At 43.3% G+C, this 20181-nt stretch overlaps 1 protein-coding gene across 8 annotated transcripts in view; it reads right to left on the bottom strand.

The window, feature by feature from the left end:
* Positions 1–20181, bottom strand: part of ARHGAP27 (Rho GTPase activating protein 27) — a 785924-nt gene that overhangs the window by 478105 nt on the left and 287638 nt on the right. For all 8 annotated transcript variants that reach the window (XM_069634066.1, XM_069634072.1, XM_069634069.1 and 5 more), the window contains exon 3: positions 8909–9025. In XM_069634066.1, coding sequence (XP_069490167.1) covers positions 8909–9025 — 117 coding nt within the window. The remainder of the gene's footprint in view (positions 1–8908; positions 9026–20181) is intronic.

Here is a 20181-nt window from a genome sequence, read left to right as displayed (position 1 = left end):
ATCCAGCCAGCTATAGACCAATCTCCTTGTTAGACGTGCCTGGGAAGATCTTTTGCCGTTTAATTTTAAGAGATTTGAACAACTGGTCTAAAAATCACTTTAAGAGAGATCCATTTCAATCTGGGTTTATCAGTGGGCTTGGTATCCTACCAAATACCATAACTATCAACATGCTTAAAGCCCAGTATGCATTTCGGAAGCAATCCCTGTGCTTTGCTTTTATTGACTTCCGGTCAGCATTTCACTCAATAAATCGTGAACTCATCTTTCAAAAATTAAAACTCTCAGGGTGTCCGGAATCATTGCTAGCCTTGATAATCCAGTCGCATACGGACACCACTATGCGCGTGAGGCTCACTATGGAAGGCCTCTTGTCTCCTCATCCTTCAGTACATATGTGGGTCTTAAACAAGGCTGTATTCTGGCTTCATTTTTGTTTAATTTATTTATTTTGGATATTGGCAAATCATTCATCCAAGTTGTCTCTGATGCTCCAGAGTTGGGGGGACAGCGCATAGCGTGGCTACTTTACGCTGATGACTTGGTTTTAATATCACAGACCCCCATGGGGCTGCAAAATTTGTTATCTGCTTTATCCACCTATGTTAAGGACAATCATCTGATTGTGAACCTTGATAAATCACAGATTTTGATCTGTAAAAATCAGAGTAAAAACAAATCCATAAATTACACTTGGTCTATCCGAAATGAAATACTGAAACCTGTCTCAGAAATATAAATATTTGGGGCTTATGGTACAGAACACAGTCACTGACAATCTGTATCCGATTAATTTGCAATCTAAACTTTCAAACTTGATTTCTCAAGCCAGAATTCTGTATTACAAATATGGGAAATTCACCTTGAAGCATTGATTACTTTTTTATGAGCAAAAGGTAATTCCTATATTGACCTATGGTGCTGAATCGAAACTCTATCTTAATGATAAAATGTGGAATAAATTAGAGGCCTGTTTTTGGAAAAAAAAGTCCTACACCTGCCAAATTGCTCACCCATGCCTATTCTGCGATTTGAGTTAGGCGTGAATTCGCTGGCCTCCAGAGTTAAGTGGTGGATATGCTCCTTTTTTCGCAAATGCTTGTTAGGGCTAGAAAATAACAACATTTTGAGCACGTTTGCACATTATTTATCTTCATCAAATCATGCCTTTCCGCTTACATGGTGTAATCAGGCTATGAATACCTTGGCTGAGGCTGACATAACGGTTACACTCCTAGTTGAAAATCCAGTGCGGGCTAAGATAAAGTATTATCGATGGGATTGGATATCAAATCGTGAAACTTGTTTAAAATTTAAAGATTTCAACAGTAGTAACTTTGGCCATAAACAGCTGGGCCAAGTTGCAGGCTACTTGTTGAAATGGCCCTCAGCAATCATAAGGAACACATTTTTACGATTTAGACTGAACCTGTGGCTAACTAGGGAAGTGCTTACAAGGCGCCATATCATCCCAGCCAATTTGAATAATTGCCGTTATTGTGAGCTGCTTTCAGAAAAGGAGACTCTGCAGCATTTGATTGTCTCCTGTGTTAACTTACATGAGCAACGAATCAAATTATTTGCCAATATTCTGAATTTGTATAGTGAACATGATGCAAATCAAATTTGGAAATTATTATTTGCAGATATGAAATTTCCTGTGATCAAAGCGTTAGTTCAATTTCTTGACGTGATCCTCCCTGTGGAAATTAAGATGTAATTACCTTTTGAGCACAATTTGTAAAGTGTCCAAAGCCAAATGTATAATTGGGTATTGAGACATGTATAGTCTTATTTTAATTTTTTTAAACATTTTGTAAATGTTTTTTTATTTTTTAAATAATTAATGTTATTCTTTTATTTTTCCTTTTCACTGAGATGTAAATATGTGATGCATTGTTGAATTTGTTCTTATTTTTGAAAAGTTGATTTATTCAGCTGTATCAAAATAAAAAAAAATAAAAAATAAAAAAATATGCGCTACAAGGACCAGGAAAGGAATGCTGGCGAGTAAGACTACTTGACATTCAAGGGCTGGTTCTTATTCTGTGTCACGGCCAGTTACATGTTCAATGTTTGTTGAACACATGTTTTATTGCTGATACCTGTATTTTGGGAAATTGTATGCAATCTTTTAATAGTGGAGATATATAATATTGCCATCTTTTCCCACAATTCATAGCGCATCTGGTTTGCACATTTTATTTATGTATTGTCTTGCAGTATTTTGATGTATACATGCATCTTATCAAATATGCGTTGAAGCCTCTCAAAATGGAGGCCTTCTGTTTTATTATTCTGGGAGTATGTGATTGGGCTTTTTAATTGCATAATATGTTTCGTATCTGTTTAGTGTTTTGTTTTGTTTATTTATAATGCGCGCCTCACCCGCAGGTATCTGGGTGCACTACAGGATTATGCAGTTTCTTAGTTACACAGGCAGAAGAGGAGGCACAGCAATTATGAACAGTATACAGAAAAAGTTACAAAGCTATTCACAGTGTCAGGCAGCATGGTGAAATGGCAGGAGAGACACAAATAAATACAATGGGAGCAAAAATATGACATATGTACAGGTCAGGTCAGTGCACTATTAGTGGTCATTGTTGAGTGTGAGCCAATTCTTCATGTTTCAATTCTTCAACAGTGGATATTCCATTGAAGTTGAAACTTGATTCATGTAACTGAAGACACTCCATCGTCTTTGAAGTGGTGGCCGAGGTCAGCCCAACACTAGGCGAGGCCATACTTTACGCCACAATATGCACTTATTGGGACTCGTGTTTCCCGAACAGAAGGGAGTTTAAAAAAATGGCGGTAGATGTTTCCTTCTGCAATCTCCGAGTTCCAACTGTCAGCAACACTCGCCCTGGAACCCCAAGAAGTGTGCACCCTTAATGCACTTGTGCGTGCCACAGGGCAGAGCAAACTGAGGTGACTGGTAAGTGAGCAGCAGCCACTGATGCAAGTCTTCAACACTTGACCCCGCCCACCCCGCCTTTAAATCAACCTATCAGGGAGAGCCATTCAACAGCTGTCCAACCCCTCTGCTCATCATTAAAGGGGAGGAAACAGCGAGGCAGCACATAGACCAGAGACTCCTGGGTAAGTGCAAGTACTGAGCCACTAGACCGGGACGTTGTTGAGATGAAAACAGAACTAGCATTCCCCAGCCTGGATCACCTATATGGGGAATCAGGAGACTGAGGAGTAGCTTGCTAACCAAGACACCCCGCCCCCCAACTCCTCCAGAAGAGCCAAGGCGGGCAAGTGCTTATTTAATGGCTGTCCATCAGCCACGCCTACTGGGCTTTGTCAATGCCGGTTCCTTGTCTGCTTTGCACGCCCCCCCCCCCCAACCCCCCTTCTTTTTTGTTTTGTTTTTGGTGCTCTTCATTATGTACCAATGAAAAGACATGCACATGATACCTCACCAAATGTATACATATAAATCATAAAATAACTTTGAAAAAAACAAAATCGTAGCCCCAAATAAATTCTCAAAACAAATCCATGTTATACTCTTCAAATTGAAATGTAGAACAATACATACATCATTCAAAGAATAGACTGTGTTTAATCCTGGCACTGGAAAACTCATGCAGCAAGAATACAAAGTCCGTTTTATACCATAATATTAAACTAAGGAGGTGCTATATGCCACAAATATCCGAGTGGAAAAGTGCTTACGTGCCAAAAAAAGTGCAATGTGCCGTTCAGTACAATAGACGTATCTTGCAACAGTCCATAAAAGCTGCGTGTGCTTAAATCGGCGCTTAATCTTGCGCGGCACAGTGCTTCCTTGGTGAGGTGTATCTTTCACTTTAAAAAATCGGATCAAAAACTACCATTGCCAGATTTTACTATAAAGACAGTTTTGTAGAGTAATCCTTCTTCCTTTCAGTCGGTCTGGGACAAGAAATAGGCCTGGTCACCCAAAAAAAGTGGCCCACCCCTCGCCTCAAAAAAGTTGCCCACCCCTCACCTCACGACCCTTGACCTCTGATGACATCACCGGAAGTGATGTCATTTGACCCCACACCAAAGTGACATCCCAGGAAGGGATGAAACACAAACTTTCTTCACCCCTTGACAAAACAGGAAGTGGCATCAAATAGCACTGTTCCTAAGTACACTAAATTACTGTGAATCCAAGCAGACGTCCAAGGCCAAATGATAACGTTATTGTATAGCACTTACGCTTAAGCTCTTTTTTTTTATAGAACAAATATACATACAATATCACCCAACCGGTACTCATTTATCGAACTAATTAGGATGAAAGGCTTTTTGAAAAAAAAAAACATTTGAAACAAAAGTATTTTTGTTTTCAATTTCTTTTTCTTCCAAACTGGCCCTGGCATGGCCAGAAACCGGCCCCCACACCCCAGGGACGATTTCGAGGGGCCAATCCGACCCAGCGCAATCAGAGTTGGCGGCATCATCTGTGAACCCCTGCCAGGGGCCACATTTAATACATTGTGTCAATGCACGGCGCACCAAGAGCCTATGCGGCAACTTGCAAAGAGGTACAGGGGTGCTCTGTATTTAATAATGGGCAACAGTAGGTGCGAGGCACAATCCAGGCTGTTCAGATACATTAGTATAATTAGGAGGTGCACCAGCCGGCCGGCCATCGGGCACTGATTTGTTGGTTTCAGGCCCAAAATACAGCACTGACTGACAGCGCTGACCAGACGCCGGCACTGTGTTTATTTACTGTGCTAACTGTGCATAGTGGAATATGACCTTGCTGTGCTAAAAGGGCATAACAGAGGCTGTCCATAATATGCTATCTGACCATACTACAGTGGGGCCTTACTGTGCTTAAAGGGCATAACAGAAGTTGTCCTTAATGTGCTATCTAGCCATACTAAAATATGCAAAAATGTAGCAGGCGCCCCTCTCTCGAAAGAACACGGCATGATAACCTGTTCAGTGGTTATTAACCACTTTGAGAGTTTGAAGCCATCTGCTTTTTGCTCACTGTACCTTTCACAGATGGTAAATATTAATTTGCATATCAGTCTTTGTCCCGCCCACATTGGCAGTCCAGCACCTAAATGCTATGGCAATTCCTTTCAGAACAAGAGTACCAACAGCAACCCCATACACATGTTTCAGCCTTGTTGGGCTTCATCAGTGAGGTGAAGCTGTGCCTCTCTGAGCACAGTGAGCAGGGAGTCCACGTCTGGTTGCCCCCAGGTAACTCAGGGCGACCAACCCCAAGTTCCTTCCAAAAATACAAAAGAGGTAGCAGGCGCCCCTCTCCCGAAAGAACACGGCATGATAACCTGTTCAGTGGTTATTAACCAATTTGAGAGTTTGCAGCCACCTGCTTTTTGCTCACTGTACCTTTCACAGATGGTAAATATCTATTTGCATATCAGTCTTTGTCCCGCCCACATGGGCAGTCCAGCACCAAAATGCTATGGCAATTCCTATCTGAACAAGAGTACCAAAAGCAACCCCATACACATGTTTCAGCCTTGTTGGGCCTCATCAGTGAGGTGAAGCTGTACCTCTCTGAGCACAGTTCTTTTGAGAGAGGTGCGCCTGCTACCTTTTGTGTATACTAAAATATGACCTTACGGTGCTAGCAGGGCATAGCAGTAGTTGTCCTTAATGTGCTATCTAGCCATACACGAATCTGACCTTACTGTGCTGAAAGGGCATAACAGAAGTTGTCCTTAATGTGCTATCTAGCCATACACAAATCTGACATCACTGTGCTGGAATGACATAATGCAAATTGCACTTACTGTGCTTACTGGCTATACCACAATCGGGCCATATTGTTCCAATGGGCCATACTGGAATCTCCCTTTATTGGGAATACTGGACATAGACACTAACAAACGTATAATGATGAAAAAGCGCTCGTAAACATCTTCAAATAAGCCACTTTTCAAAGGATGGCACCCAACCATGCATTAGGAAATGAACATGTGAGTGTGTTACGGTGTGTAACTTTCCTTAGTTTGACCAATTCCTTTCCCAGGCCCTGCCACCCCCTGGCAGGGCTTCAATTTCCTGATTTAAGAAGCCATCAGAAAGCCTTTTAATGTCAAATAAACCCATTTTCCATGCTGATGTGGTGTCCCAGTTTTTTTGCCATCTAATAGAGGTGCAGACAGAAGTGCGATTGATTTTGTATTTAATTTTTTAATTCGCTGCAGAGCCTCTTGAAACGTGATTTCCTGATTACCCTGGAAATTATCACATGATAATGAGGGAACTGTCATCGAAGCGCACTGCCTTTTGCAACCAAGTCAGCCAGCCGGTCAATCTTTATTCGGAAAACACAATCCCCATTAATGTTCAGTACAAATACACATTCCATTAAAAAAACACAATAAAAACATTAATAGCAAATATCCCAATTGAAACACATCAGGAAATTCACGTTACTGTGATCAAGAAATGCATCTCTTATCAAACGTATCCTTTCCTTTTGCTCAATTCCAAAAACAATGAATTATTTAAATCTCCAAATGCTCATTGCCTTTTGACATAAAGGTTTGAAGACCATGCACAGTGATCCAATGAGGCACTTAAACGATAGTACACAGCTTGCTGGTAAGGTTTGGGTCTATTTGACCTAAAACATTTGACCTAATCACATTTGATGGAATTTATTTGACCTTTTCTTTCGTCTAAAATTCAGGGGGAGACCCCTCCAACCCCCAACTTCCCCTCAACCTAATCTATACCCTTACCCACCCCCATATATATGTATTTAATTAAATTTGACCGAAAAAAGGTCAAAAGAAATTGATCAAATGTTTTTAGGTCAATTATGCTAATAATGCTGGTAACAACCTATGCTGGCTTCCCAAAATGAAGGTTTAAAAAAAACAATCAATCTTAGGTCTTTTTATAACAGGCAAAATAAGTAAGATTGATTAAGCAGCTAGGGCATAATATAGCCATTTTCTTACTGATGAATTCAAATGTAAAGATTAAAATGGGCTCTTGTAACAGAAGCACAATGTTTAAAGCAATGGCACCATCTCAGGTAGGGGTGTGGGCCACTCTGAGTTGTGATACAAGTATGAAGACTATTCCGAAGGTTGACATTCTCACCCTGTTCTCTTAAAGCAGGCATGTGTTCGAGCAATGAAGCGACTAGCATAGGTTGCACGCTACGCGGAAGGAGAATCCGGCAAACGAATTCCTTTACATCACTGGCTTCATTGACCTTGAGTAGCTCTTATTTACCCTTTCCCGTTGTACAGCACCCTTCTTAGTCATTTGGGGTAAAACGCACTCCTTATTGGAAATAGAATTTAAAAACAAGGAAACGGGCGCTAGATTAAAATGATCAAATTGAACCCCATTCCTGATGGTGAGTCGGGGGAGGAATCTGGTACCCCCAGATGTCTAACACCATCTATACTCCCCTCATTCAATCGTGTCCACCTCGCAGAATCCCCATACACGGGCTCTGAATAAACCCACCCCTTTGTTGGCGCTAGAAACAATTTTAACATCATGTTAACAGGATGAGCTTTAAATTGCAGTACAAAGTTATATTTGGTGCTTCGATGTGGACCCTTCTTCTTCTGGGTGCAACAACTGATGACTTCTATGGAATCACATTTACCAAAGGAGCCGCACGGTGTGCGCTACCAATGCACGGGTGCCTACCAAGTAACCTGGAGATCACCAGCACTTATACATTGAAAAGCAACAATCTAGGCAGTAAATTACCTAAATAAGGGGTTTGAAAGCCCTGTCCTCTTGAGCCCCAAGCCACACCAGGTTTTCAGACTAATCACTGACTATGTAAATAGCCCCCCATTTAGATTCCTTTGGCTCACATGTATTGGGAATGGCTAATCTGAAAACATGGTGTGGATTTGGCTCTTGAGGAGCACACTTGAAGTCCTAGAGCTCTACACTGGTGCTGACTTCTCAGAATGCTCGACTGGCATTTATCGAGCCCATAGCTCAACCGGATGTGATTCCTGGTCCCAGATCCAGGCCACTTCATTTCATGAACAGGGACCGTTCTTTGGATAAACACGCCATCAGAGGCAGGGATTTGCAGAGGGATTCAACCCCGGAAAGGAATATTGTAGAAGAACAGGACCGACAGATCAGGACGGCTATATACAAATGATGGGACACTTGTTGGAACAACGGGTGAAATAGTTCCAAGATAAGCTACACACCACGGACTAATGACAAAGATTTTAGAAGAGTCATCTCAAGTTTGGGCCTTGAGAACGACCGAGCTGGTAGAAACACGTGTCGGCTGTTTTTGCTTTATGAAAAACACAGAATAAACAGAATTTTGATTTTGGAGATCAAGAAACCATTTCTTTGATCTAAGAACTTTCAATTGTGTCAAAAAAAACACATCAATGAATACAGACTTTCTGAGCACGAATATTATCTCTTAACATCTTTTGTGTTAATCTGATGTCATATGAACCTTTGGGTGGGCTCATTGTTTTGAGATTCTTCGCTGCCAGCAATCAGAAAAATTCTGGATAATGGAAAATAGCGCACAGTAACTTGTATCTAACCCATGCGCTTAAATTGTTGTCAAAGTTTCCAAAGAGGTATTAATGCAATATAACATTTTATTTCTGATTACCATACATAGGTAAATAGACCGGCTCTTGGGAAAAGGGATGATGTATCTATCAGTCATCAGCGGTGAAAAAATGGTATGCATTTATTTCACGGTTTTCCACTAGGCATTAATCAATAAGGTTGTTTTACCTTTCTTTTTTAATTGCTGAATAACGACTGGCATGCAGATTATTTTATTCTTGTATTTAACATACTTATCTTTTTTGTATGTACAATGATTTTTGTTGAGCAAATACAAATGAATCGGATGGCTGACCATGATGTGGCTTAACCGGCGCACCCGAGCACACCACCCTGCATGTACCTGTAAGTGCGAGTCTGAGCCTTCCGAATCATTCCCTGTGCCTGGGGTGTGGGACGCCACCTCTGGTTGGTGGAGGATAGGGCATCTTGCTGGAATCTCTTCATTCCTCGGAGGCTCCTGAAAAAAGAAAAAACACAAGATGGTCAACTAATCTATTGCAGCTGGTAAAACTATTCACTTCCAAATTATAAAATGAACTTACAATCTATTTAGGAAACAATCATGCAGTGGTGCTACTAAACCACAGACATGGTCAAGGGGCGCTGTGCCAGCCGACAGCGGCCCACAACCAGTGACTGGTACGGCCAGCTGAGCGGTCTTCATCTCCATTCACACTGCAGGGTATCGACCGAGGTAAGTGAGGTTTTTTATAATCCGTTTTTGTCCTCATGTAAAATGGAGTAGATATGGATGGTAGCAGGTAGAGGCAGATGGGTAGCAGGTAGAGGCTACAAACATCCAACAAACAATGTGCCCGGAATGGCGGTTTACACTCAGTGGTGGAAGTGAATAAACTGGTGGTACTCTGGCTTCAGCCAAAAAAGAGGGAATGATATGGCACAAGGAGTAGGTATTAATGCTTTTTATCAGTTATCAACAACGGAAAGTAGTATATAAAAGTCAAATTATATTTGGATACAATTGAAGTTAAATATTAGCTGGGAATTCATATGCCTCTGAAATATCCACAACAAAACATATTATGGCATCCCTCAGAAGAAGTGCAAGTGATGCGGCAGAGTGGCACACTGAAGATGGGGTGGGAGACCAGACGTATCGGGGAGAAGGTCATCAACAATCGGGGGGATTAGTGCTGGGCAGAACACCTACAAACGGCCATGGCAGGGGGGAGCTAATGGAGACGTCGAGGGAGAAAACAAAAATAGGATCACATATACACACACAAATGCACAGACACACTCGACCCCCTAGCCACCGGACACCATTATCTACCGTGGACTCAGCGCATTCTATGCTTTCCGCATCTGGTTCATTTTCAATGGCAAGCACAGGGGTTTCCCTGAGATGCAGCAGTCTGCCTCTATCATTTGGAATGCATCTTATCTTGAATCTCCCATCCATTATACCATCTGCAAACCAACTAAGCACCATGATGCAGTGCTGCATGCAGGGGGAGGGGTCATGCTACTATGTACTATGGCTGCCAAAACGGCCCTCTCGCTTCATTGTGTGAAGGCATCATGAAGTAAGACACAGACAACAGCTTGAAGATTAATTCTCAAAAGACTTTATTAACTAATAAGTCAGGGTGGAGTAAGGCCTAACTTGCCCTATGCTAAGGTGGGTTTTCAATACCTAAAGAAAACTAAGGATAGTCTGAGCCTGGAAGTCCGAATCAAAAGTCTGTCTGTGTCCAAAACCTATACTTGCCCTCACAACTAACTGTATACAATGTGTAGGGATGTCAGCCTCAAAATGAATAGTGGTCAAAATAAAGTTCTGAGCTTCTTCCAGCTCTTAGCTTGTAATCAGCTTCCACTTCCCCAAGTTCAAACCAGTTCACAATGTATCGGGATTCCCTTGACCAAGAGTTCAAATCTTACAGCTTTTCAAAACAACACAGTTCCTTGGGATACTTCCCATCTCTTTTGTCAGCAGTACCTTTCACTAGTACACATAGATTGCTCTGTTTATTCACTTCAAAATCACATAAGCGACTATTGCAAAACTTAAGCTTTTTTATGTACACTTTCATTGGCTCTTTCCAAACAGGGGGCACTCGGTATAGGCGCAGTTGTCAGATCACATGGTCCACCCATTACAGGTCACACAACTGATACCCCTAGGCACCATGTTACACTTTCTGTATTGTTCTGGCTCTTAAACAGTAAGAATAATAAGGTGGACCAGTAGATAGAGGATGACAAGACTTTCCAACTCAATACATTATATACAAATTTTATTCAGTCAATACAAAATGTATATATGTTATGTGAATTATAATAATAATACATACCAAATCACATAAAATCAATATTTCAATCACAGTTATACACAGTCAGGCTCTCAATCAAATAGTCTCTGCCATTCACTCACACCCTTATCAGCAATGGCTTTCTATCTTTTTGTGTAGACAAAACATCATATTACACATTTGTTTGACAAGTACTCATACAACATATTTTGACCCTATCCTTGATACTGGTGTCATTTGCAGTTTGTTACAATTCCAAACAATTTATATAGTCGACACGTGTTTCGGTCATGGGACTAACAATCATGTCCCTCTCTTTTTAGACCTTCATCAGAACGTGAAGCAAAAATCAGATTATGTCTTGCCTTTCATGGACTGGAGTGAGCCACATCATCTCTGCATTTCATATTCGGAGATGTAGACGATGTAATGGTAGCAATCCCTCACTGGTACCTTGGAATAACCTGTTTGATCAGGTCAGCTCAACAGTAAGCAGCCATGTATATATCACATAGAATGTTCTTCTCCAGATATGTACACTTCAACCGAGCAAACAACATATATGCACCCTCTGTTTCTGTCCCTCACCCCCAGGGCAGATAGATGGGTGAATTTTTCTTGGAAATATATTCCTCTTTCAATAGTATTTATGTTTTAATTGTGTTTCCTTTTTCTTGTTTATTTCCCTTTTCTGTTTATACATCCTCAGAGCTACATTCTCCCTGCTCCATTCAGCATGTCTCCCACTACTGACTCTCCAGTCCGCCTCTCTCTAGCTTGCTATTCTCCAGCCGGCTCCGAGCTCCAGCCACTGATGTCCCTCCCTTCGTACTGGTGTGAATCACTCCGTCCAATTGCCTGACCATGGCCATTCTCATTAGCGGGATAAGAGAAAAGAGAATGGGCGGGGAAGAGGGAAAGACTACCCTAGCCCCATCCATGTGTCAAAGGGACCTGTGAGAGAGAGAGAGAGAGAGAGAGAGAGAGAGAGAGAGAGAACGAGAACGAGAACGAGACAAGATAAAGGGTTACAGGAGCCAGAGAAGCCCATTCAGTCAGCATGCTCATGCTGTGGGGAGGAGGGAATGCCCAGCCCATCCCCCATGGCAGCACAGCGTTTGTAGAGGATGCAAGCAGGTATGGTATGTTTTTTATGTATGTATGTACGCATGTATATTGGTGTGGTTGTTTTTATTTCTGCATGCACATAAGGAGTTGTTTGAATGATGTGTGAATGCACAGGTGAAAGGGTTGTTTGTAAGCATGTGTGTTCCAGCTCCCACCCCAAAATTGAGCTAATTTTAGTGTTGGGGCAGCTGGAGCCATGGAATTCATTTTTGGTTTTCCCTTGATGCGCAGTACCATGCATCAAGGGTAAAGCAAACATGATAAGTGAAGTTTTATAACATGGATAGACAGGCCTACATAGAATGTATGCCAGTCGAGCCACTTCATAAAACCTGTCATGTTTGCTTTACTCTTGATGCACAGTAACTGATACATGCAGTAATTACCAAGCTGAAATCAAAAAAGGTGCTGGGAGGGGATGGACGGCCAGCAGGCTTTTATAAGGTATTTTGTAAATTCTTGGTGCCAAAACTACTGAATACGTACCTACGTACCAGGCTTCCTTTGAGAGGTGAGTGTTGCCCTTGACTATGAGGGAATTAATAATAATACCGATTTTGAAGCAGGGCAAACCACAGAAGGTTTGTGAATCTTATAGGGCCCCTCAATCAAGACATAGATTATTTTCACACTGCTGGCGAATAGACAAAGTTAAGCAAATTCCTCGCTTATACAGGAGGACCAAACAGGGTTTGTCCCGTATAGCTATACGTCTTTAAACATGCATCTACTCCACTATGTCTTTGATAGAACAGCAGCCCTTGATGAGAATTGCACTGTATCCTCCATGGATGCCATCAAGAAGTTGTATTCTCTAATTGGGATTGGATGTATGCCACATTGCAGGAATTTGGATTTGAGGAAGGCTTACTGAGATGGGTAAGCTGTTGTACACTTGCCCCAGAGTCAGAGTGAGGATGGGACATTCTATCTCGACCTCCTGGGAGCAAAAGTAGGGCACAGGGCAAGGTTGTCCGTTATCGCTGATGCTGTTTATCTTGGCATTGCAACCCTGGGCGGACTGAGAAGTGAGTTGCCAGAGGTGGGACTATTGGTGTGTGGAACATGTCATTTGATATCATTGTACGCAGATGATATGCTCTTATACATTCAGGATCCACAGGTTAACCCCAAGAACATCCTTGAGGTGCTAGATAATTTTGCCAGATGGTCAGGCATAGCTATAAACCTGGAGAAATCATGCCTGTTCCCATTGGTGTTTTCAGACTTGGGGCTTCTTTGGGCCTTAGCATCCTTTAAACAGGTCCCAAATTATAAATTATACTACCTTGCGGCTCTAATTCAGTTTGCGTCTACGTCCATGTGGCTCTCAGACGAACTCAACATAGAAACAGCATTGATGCAGAAAACTATCCACCGATTTACACTTAAGGAGGTCCTGTGGATGGATGATAAAGACTCCCTCGTAGGCCCACCTCCTGTCCTTGGGGAAGAGATTGTGGCATAGAATTCTAAGGTGGGTGGGAGTTGTAAGGAAACCATGGTGGTAACAGCAAAGACAGACACAAGTGATCACAGTTCAAGGGTGTTTATTGAACTATAAATGCAGGGTGGAAAAACACCTAAACTAAACCTAAATCTAAGGTGGGAGCAAGCGTCGACCATCAAATGAAAAATAAGACAGTCCTAGTGGCGTTGTGTCAAAATAAAAGGGCCTATACTAAGAAAAACCTATTACCAAATCCTTACAGCTAATTACAAAAAGAGTGTGGGATAGGGCATCAAATCAAAGGAAACAATGTTGAAATAATAAGTCAGGATGTGATTGCCCTGAGGTCTCCCTTGTTCACGTTTTTAGCACGGGGCAAGGTGGGACTTTGGAGCAGAGCACACACTCGAGCCTTGCTAGCATGAGCTAACAGTTATGCATCAGCTATCGGGTTCTTCGATGGTTAAGTCTCTTTTCAATAAAAGTCTCTCGCCTCCGAGGCCTGATGCTCTCAACAAACACACACAAAAGTTCTGTTCTACGAACACTTTAGGTGATGGCTTCCCCTCTGGGTCCCCCTCTTCTGGGCGCAGACCCCTTGGAAATTGTATTCAACAAATTCAAAAGACAGTTACCCTCTCAGTGAACTTTGAGTGATAGCTTTCCACTCCTGGATCTCCCTCGACCGGGCTGGAATCCCAAATGACAAAGGGGACCTTCCCTTCCCCTTGCCTTGCAATACTTCTTGCTTTCACAAATCTTAATGGCCCTCATTACAACCCTGGCGTTAAGGGGTTAACGGCGCTGTAAAAGGTGGCGGTGCCGTTAACCCCTTAACGCCTGATTACGAGGTCCCTTTGCGGGTTGGCGATTTTAACGTCTGCTTTTTGCAGGCGTTAAAAACCAACCCGCAAAGGGACCTTGGTGCTAAGTACGGTGCCGCAATTTGCGGCACCGTACTTAGCGCCTTCCCCATTTCCATTGAGCCCTATGGGGCAAAAATGGGAATGGGGAAGGGCCATGGCGGCATGGGGAATTACCGCCCCGCAAACTTCGGAATGGGGCGGTAATTCCTCATTCCACCATGGCGGAGTCGGTGAGTTACCGGCATGGACCATGGTGCTATTAGCACCATGGTCCAACGCCAGGGTCGTAATGAGGGCCAATGTCTTTTTAAACAGGTTTCGGGCTTTGCCCCTCGTTGTCGTTTTCCCTCTGCCGGGTTCACTCTCGCTGACTTTTCCAATATACAGTTCATGTACTCATTTACATCATGCAGGATTCACTTCCCTTTGTTTTTGCAATCATCTGCCGGTCAAAGACTTTCGATGGTACAGAGGATTTTACAAGACCCCTGTATGACCACTTTGACCATTCTTCACCTCTTCCAAAGGCTTTCTGGTTACAGTAGTTTCTACCTTCGGATAATCGCCCAGAGTTTCCTATATGAGCAGCCATGTGGTGCCGTACTGCTCTGTTGCTGGCTTTCCCCTTCTTTTAACAATGTATCATTAATATTTTCAATGTTCAAATTAGCCGTTGGCTACTTTTCGTTCAACACAGTTCGGTTTCATTCGATCCTCCACTCGACTCACCGGCTGTGATGAACCGCTTGCCTTTCTTTATCCTTGGAGTCAAGGTTGGAACCACCGAGACCAGCGTCCTTCACCGGCTTGGTTATCGGTTGAGGAGGGTCTCCCATACCATTGATATCTGCTGCAACACATGCTAGCTATTGTTCGCAAACTTATGTTTCCGTCTGCAGAGGTTTCATGGGCCTCGATCAAAAAGGGCAAGGTCACTTCTCTCCTTGTCCCCCTCTCGGTATTCGCCATGCTTCGCCTCCTCTTGAACTGCAGTGCTGAGTTAGCGTTCACATTGTGTGTTCTGCCTTGCTCGTACTGTGCTCTTGTGCTCCATCTTTTATTCCAGTGGGGAAGGGAAAGGGCAGTCAGGTGTGCGTGATTGTGGTCTATTGCCTGACTTTGCCTGACCCTGGTATTGGGACATGTCAGGTAAATGGCCCTGGTGTTAGTCCATTGTCTTTCACGTTGTGCAAAAGTGTTCATGTGGAAAAGGGGTGGGGCAGTGTTTTGGAATATCCTATGTGGTAGGATGGGAAAAGGTGTTGAAAGAAGAAGGGGGATACTCATTTTTCATAAGAAGGGAAGCCCAGGTACCTGAGGGGCAGGTGGGAAGACCCTGACCTCGACCCAGAGAGATCCAGATAAGTTGCTTGCCAGAGCAGTTCTAACTGGGTGAGTCTCATGGCAAGAGGGAGGAAATCCCAGTGAGCTTGTGTGGCTCGAGCAGGAACCTGAGCAATGACTTTGAGAACGAAAGCTGGAAATAAAAAGGCCCATGAAAAGCATTATGAGACATGAAGTTCTTTTTGAAATAAAGTGAAATTGAACTGTAAAATAAAGTAACAGAGTGGTCCGGCGGAAAACGAAAGTACGCCCATTCGAAAGACTCTGTGCACTGTGTTTAGGCTGAAGCCCAACAGAGGGAAGCCTAAAGGAATTGAACTGTGAACATCTTTTGCGAACCAAACAGGCTTGAGCCCGACAGAGGGAAGCCTACATAATTGCGTTTGAAAAAGTTATATGAAAACTGTGTTGGATTCTGTCAAAAGTTGAGAGACTTAGCAATCTCGGCGAGGCCAAGACATGGGTAAGGAAAGCCTGAGGGGTCGGGTGTGAAGAAGGGTACAGAAACTGTGGATAAAGTATTGAGGCAAAGCAAGGCTGAAGAGAGCGTGAGAAGATTGTGTGAACTGTTGAATGTGATCAAATATTTGGAATTGTGTGAAAAGCATATGAGTACCATAAGGCATAGCAAACACTAAAGAATAAAGCAAGGGGAAGGGAACCCCGAGAAAGTAAATTGAAAGGGTTTCAGCCTGAGCGAGGGGAACCAAGAAAGATGTTGAAAGTGAGCGGCTGGGGCCCGGAGTAGAGGGCCTATAGAGACTTAAAAATACTCTTTTCTTTGGAACCTTTGTGTTGGTGCTGCAAAACGCAGGGGATTGACCTGGACTCGGGGGGGGGGGGGTGGGGGAGACCCGAGAGGTGAAAAACCCCAAACATTGAGACAGAATATGTGAATGCCAAGCAGGCTCTGGAGGGCCGATCCAGCTACCCAAGGTGTACTTGCATAGCAGAGTGTGCCCATATGTCAAGTGCTCCACCCCACCCACGTGCTATACAAAGTGGGCAAGAATCTTTATGTGCTATTCTGATATCCTTTTGTTTCCCACTGATTTTCCATTTGCATTACATTTCCCTATTTCATTTGTATGTTATTAGAGTGAGGGCACTCAATAGGTTTTTCTAGTTATTGTCTTGGACTTGCGACGGACTAGGACTGTTTTAGAATGTGTTCCCATCTTTAGTCTTCGGGCAAGATAGGAGTTCTTCCAACCCCCTTTTGAAGTAAATAAGACTGGTGATTTGTGTCTTTTGTGTCCTCGTCCTCCTTGTGATACCATGCCTTCCTCACACAAGTTAGCTCTGTATTATAATGATTTTCTCTTGACTCGCAATCTTTGTATCCATTTGCTTTCAAGGCTAACTCTGTTTCATGTCTTTTTCTGTGATGAGTCAGCAGAATGATATAATGATCTTCTCAAGTCTCCCCACACCGCCATCTCCCGGTTACCTTTGTTCTTGAAGGAGAAGGCTGTTGTAAAGGCTTTGGATTCGGGGTCTCTATTTCTCTCTAGGTATCGCAGATGCCAACTTCTCCCCAGCGTTCAGGTCGTCGATCTCTCTCTCCTTCGCTCTGCATGTCTGTTCTTGACAGCACTCACTGATCAATTCTGGTCCTGGGTGTTTGGCAGTCTCAGTACGCTTTTCAGACCAAAGCTCCACCACGATCTGTTTCTGTGGTCTCGTCACCACCTCTTCTTGGCTTTGGGCTTCCACCCTGTTGGCTTCCTGGGCCTGCCGTGACTTTGGCATGCTGGCTAGCAGCTGCAAGCGAGTTTGAAACTCCTGGCTCACCTGCTCTTTGTGCTTGTCCAGTGTTGCGCAGCTTGGGACCTCCCACACTCTGCATCTACGACCCTCGTTCTCTTCTCCTGCTTCTCTCGCAGCCCTCTGCGGCTGTACAAGCTTTAACATACTCGTCCCACTGAAGTGGATGACTTGATTTACAGGGAAAGGAGATTTTCCCACAAGATAATGCTATTCCTCAGGAGTTTCTTCGCCCTAGTCTTGAAAGTTCATATTTACTTGAGTCTTAAACCATCTCATGTAGGCCATGGTACATCCAGCTTGAGGGAGTTCCTTATGGTAACAGGAGTCCTTGTCCCCTAAGGGGGAGTCTCTCCCAGTGAGGTCCCACTTTCCTCTACCCCTAGGGAAGGTATTGCAGAGCAGCTTCACCACCCTAGCTTCACAGGAATGGGCTTCCCCTTCAGGAGAAGCGACGAATTCCATTGATTCATCACTGAACCACAACTAGACGCCACTGTGGCACTTATGTACTTGATAACTGATGTCAGGAAACCGATTATACAATTACACAGAAGATTTCGGGAAATAACACACTAGTATGCTCAGGGCTAAGGCAGACGGGAGAAAGATCTGGGTATGAGTCTGGAGGAAGGGAAATGGGATAGCGCCTCACTTTATGTGGAGAAAGTTTCCAGGAATGCACAGCACACACTTGCACAACTGAATGTACTCCATAGGCAATGTTTTCACCTACAATGTTGGCAAACTGTAGGAGATGGAATTATGAAAAAGCAAATCTTGTACATGAATTTTGGGTATGCTACGTCATACAGTCCTATTGGGTCACAATACGCCAGAAATTAAGTGGTGTAGGAATTGCTAACTTTGTGTGGTCACCAGAGTACTACCTGCTGGGATTATACCTGAGACCCCAAAACAATAAACACATAATTTATGGATGTAGTATGCATTCTGGAGAAGCGCAGAATTGCGATGGCCTGGAAGAATCTGTGGGGCCCAGATGTGGCATCATGGCGGGGAACTTGAAAAAATGGGTATTGGCGGAGATAACAAGTTGGTATAAACATGCACATACACACGCAGATGGTGAAAGCAACACTATACTTGAATGGAACGTGTTAACACAGTCTCTATTTTATCTATCGGACGACAAGCCGCCGTAAACATGACATGAGTGCATGATGGATTTGTTAGCACCATATTGTTAGTTACCTGCCTAGTGGGCAGGGGGTGGGGCAGAACATTATTATTGTTATTATGGTATTTACTGAGCATGGACCTAGCTTCGAGAAGCAACAGAGCGCTTTACAGATATATACACCAATACAGATACACAACAGAGCGCTTTACAGGGGTCTACAACATTACAGATGCATAACACCGCACTTTTCAGTGGTAACAACAGAACAGATATACAGCGGGGGTAGGATACGGATGGGGACAGAGGAGTGGTACAGCTGTACCGGGTGACGGGGACGAGAGGGGCAGGCGACGTCTAGCGAGTGAGGTGGAGTGAGGGGTGACATGATGGCCTAGGTGTTGACATGAGCGGATGGACGCTTTTCCTTGCATCAGAGTGAGGGTGCAGATCCCACGGCCATGCTCGTGTTTTTCTGATTCTGCATAAGTTACGGGGGTCAAGATGGTCTCAATCAACTCACAAATGTTTAAGTTTCTGTTTTGGCTGTTAGCTGCTATGTGATCTGAGACATGACTGCATATTATTTGGGGGGTAGTTTTGCAGGGTAAAATGGATGTAATTTTACAAGCGGTATTCCTCCTCCTGCTGTCATATGTTTCGTATTTGACCATTCTTGAGGAACATAAACAGAATGTATTTAAAAAATAAATAAATAAATAGTTACTTTCTGACCAGGCTGGCCTACATTAAATGTAAGCTCGTCTAGCTACGCAATAACGCTTATCATGTTTGATTAACCTGATGCCAAGTGAAAAATGCCATGCACATTGAGAAAGTATATACAGATTAATGTAGCATGGCATTTTTTACTTGCCGTCAAGGGTAAAGCAAGCATGATAAGTGTTATTACGTGGGTAGACTGCCCTACGTTAGTATTGCCAGTCTGCATTTACTTTCTTACTGTGGCATGTCATTTGTTACATTTTACTTGGCATCAAGAGTAAAGCAAACATGATCAGTGTTGTTACCTGGCTAGACTGGCTTACAATCATGGCTCAAGTTTGGCCATACATTCTTTGCCGGTCAGATAGCACAGCTAAGCACTCGCCCCAGATAGACTGGCTTACAATCATGGCTCCAGTTTGGCCATACATTATTTGCCAGTCAAATAGCACAGCTAAGCACTCGCCCCTGATATCTGTGCGCAGCCTGCTTCGGCAGGTTCAAATCCTGGCAGGGTCATCTCAGCGTTTCATCCTTCTGTGGGATAGTAATGTCTTCTATTATTTCAGCACTCTGAGACCTATGGGTGTGTAGCGTTCTATAAGAAATGTATTATTATTATTATTTGTGTGTCACATCAGGCTCCCTCGCTGCGTTTGGTCGCTCCATTATATTCGCTGCATACAATCATAACCCTCCAGAAAAAGAAATCACCAGCCACCTCTGGTGAAGACATTATAGGGTTTTCCATCTGGACAGCTTTTTCCTCTTTGGGCAGAGCAGCTCCTAAATCCACGCAAGACCTGTGCAGTGGTGCCTTCCTCTAGCGGAAAAGCAGTGCCTCAATTAGGCAGTGCAGGATACTCAGGCAGCATTGGCCTATTGGATTCAGAACGAGAACTTATCACATTAAGC

Source organism: Ambystoma mexicanum, chromosome 13 (assembly GCF_040938575.1).
Source record: "Ambystoma mexicanum isolate Mex_15411 chromosome 13, UKY_AmexF1_1, whole genome shotgun sequence".
In the NCBI taxonomy this organism is placed as follows: Eukaryota; Metazoa; Chordata; class Amphibia; order Caudata; family Ambystomatidae; genus Ambystoma; species Ambystoma mexicanum.
Note: the sequence above shows the minus strand (reverse complement) of the source record. Positions and strands in the feature narration are given on the sequence as shown.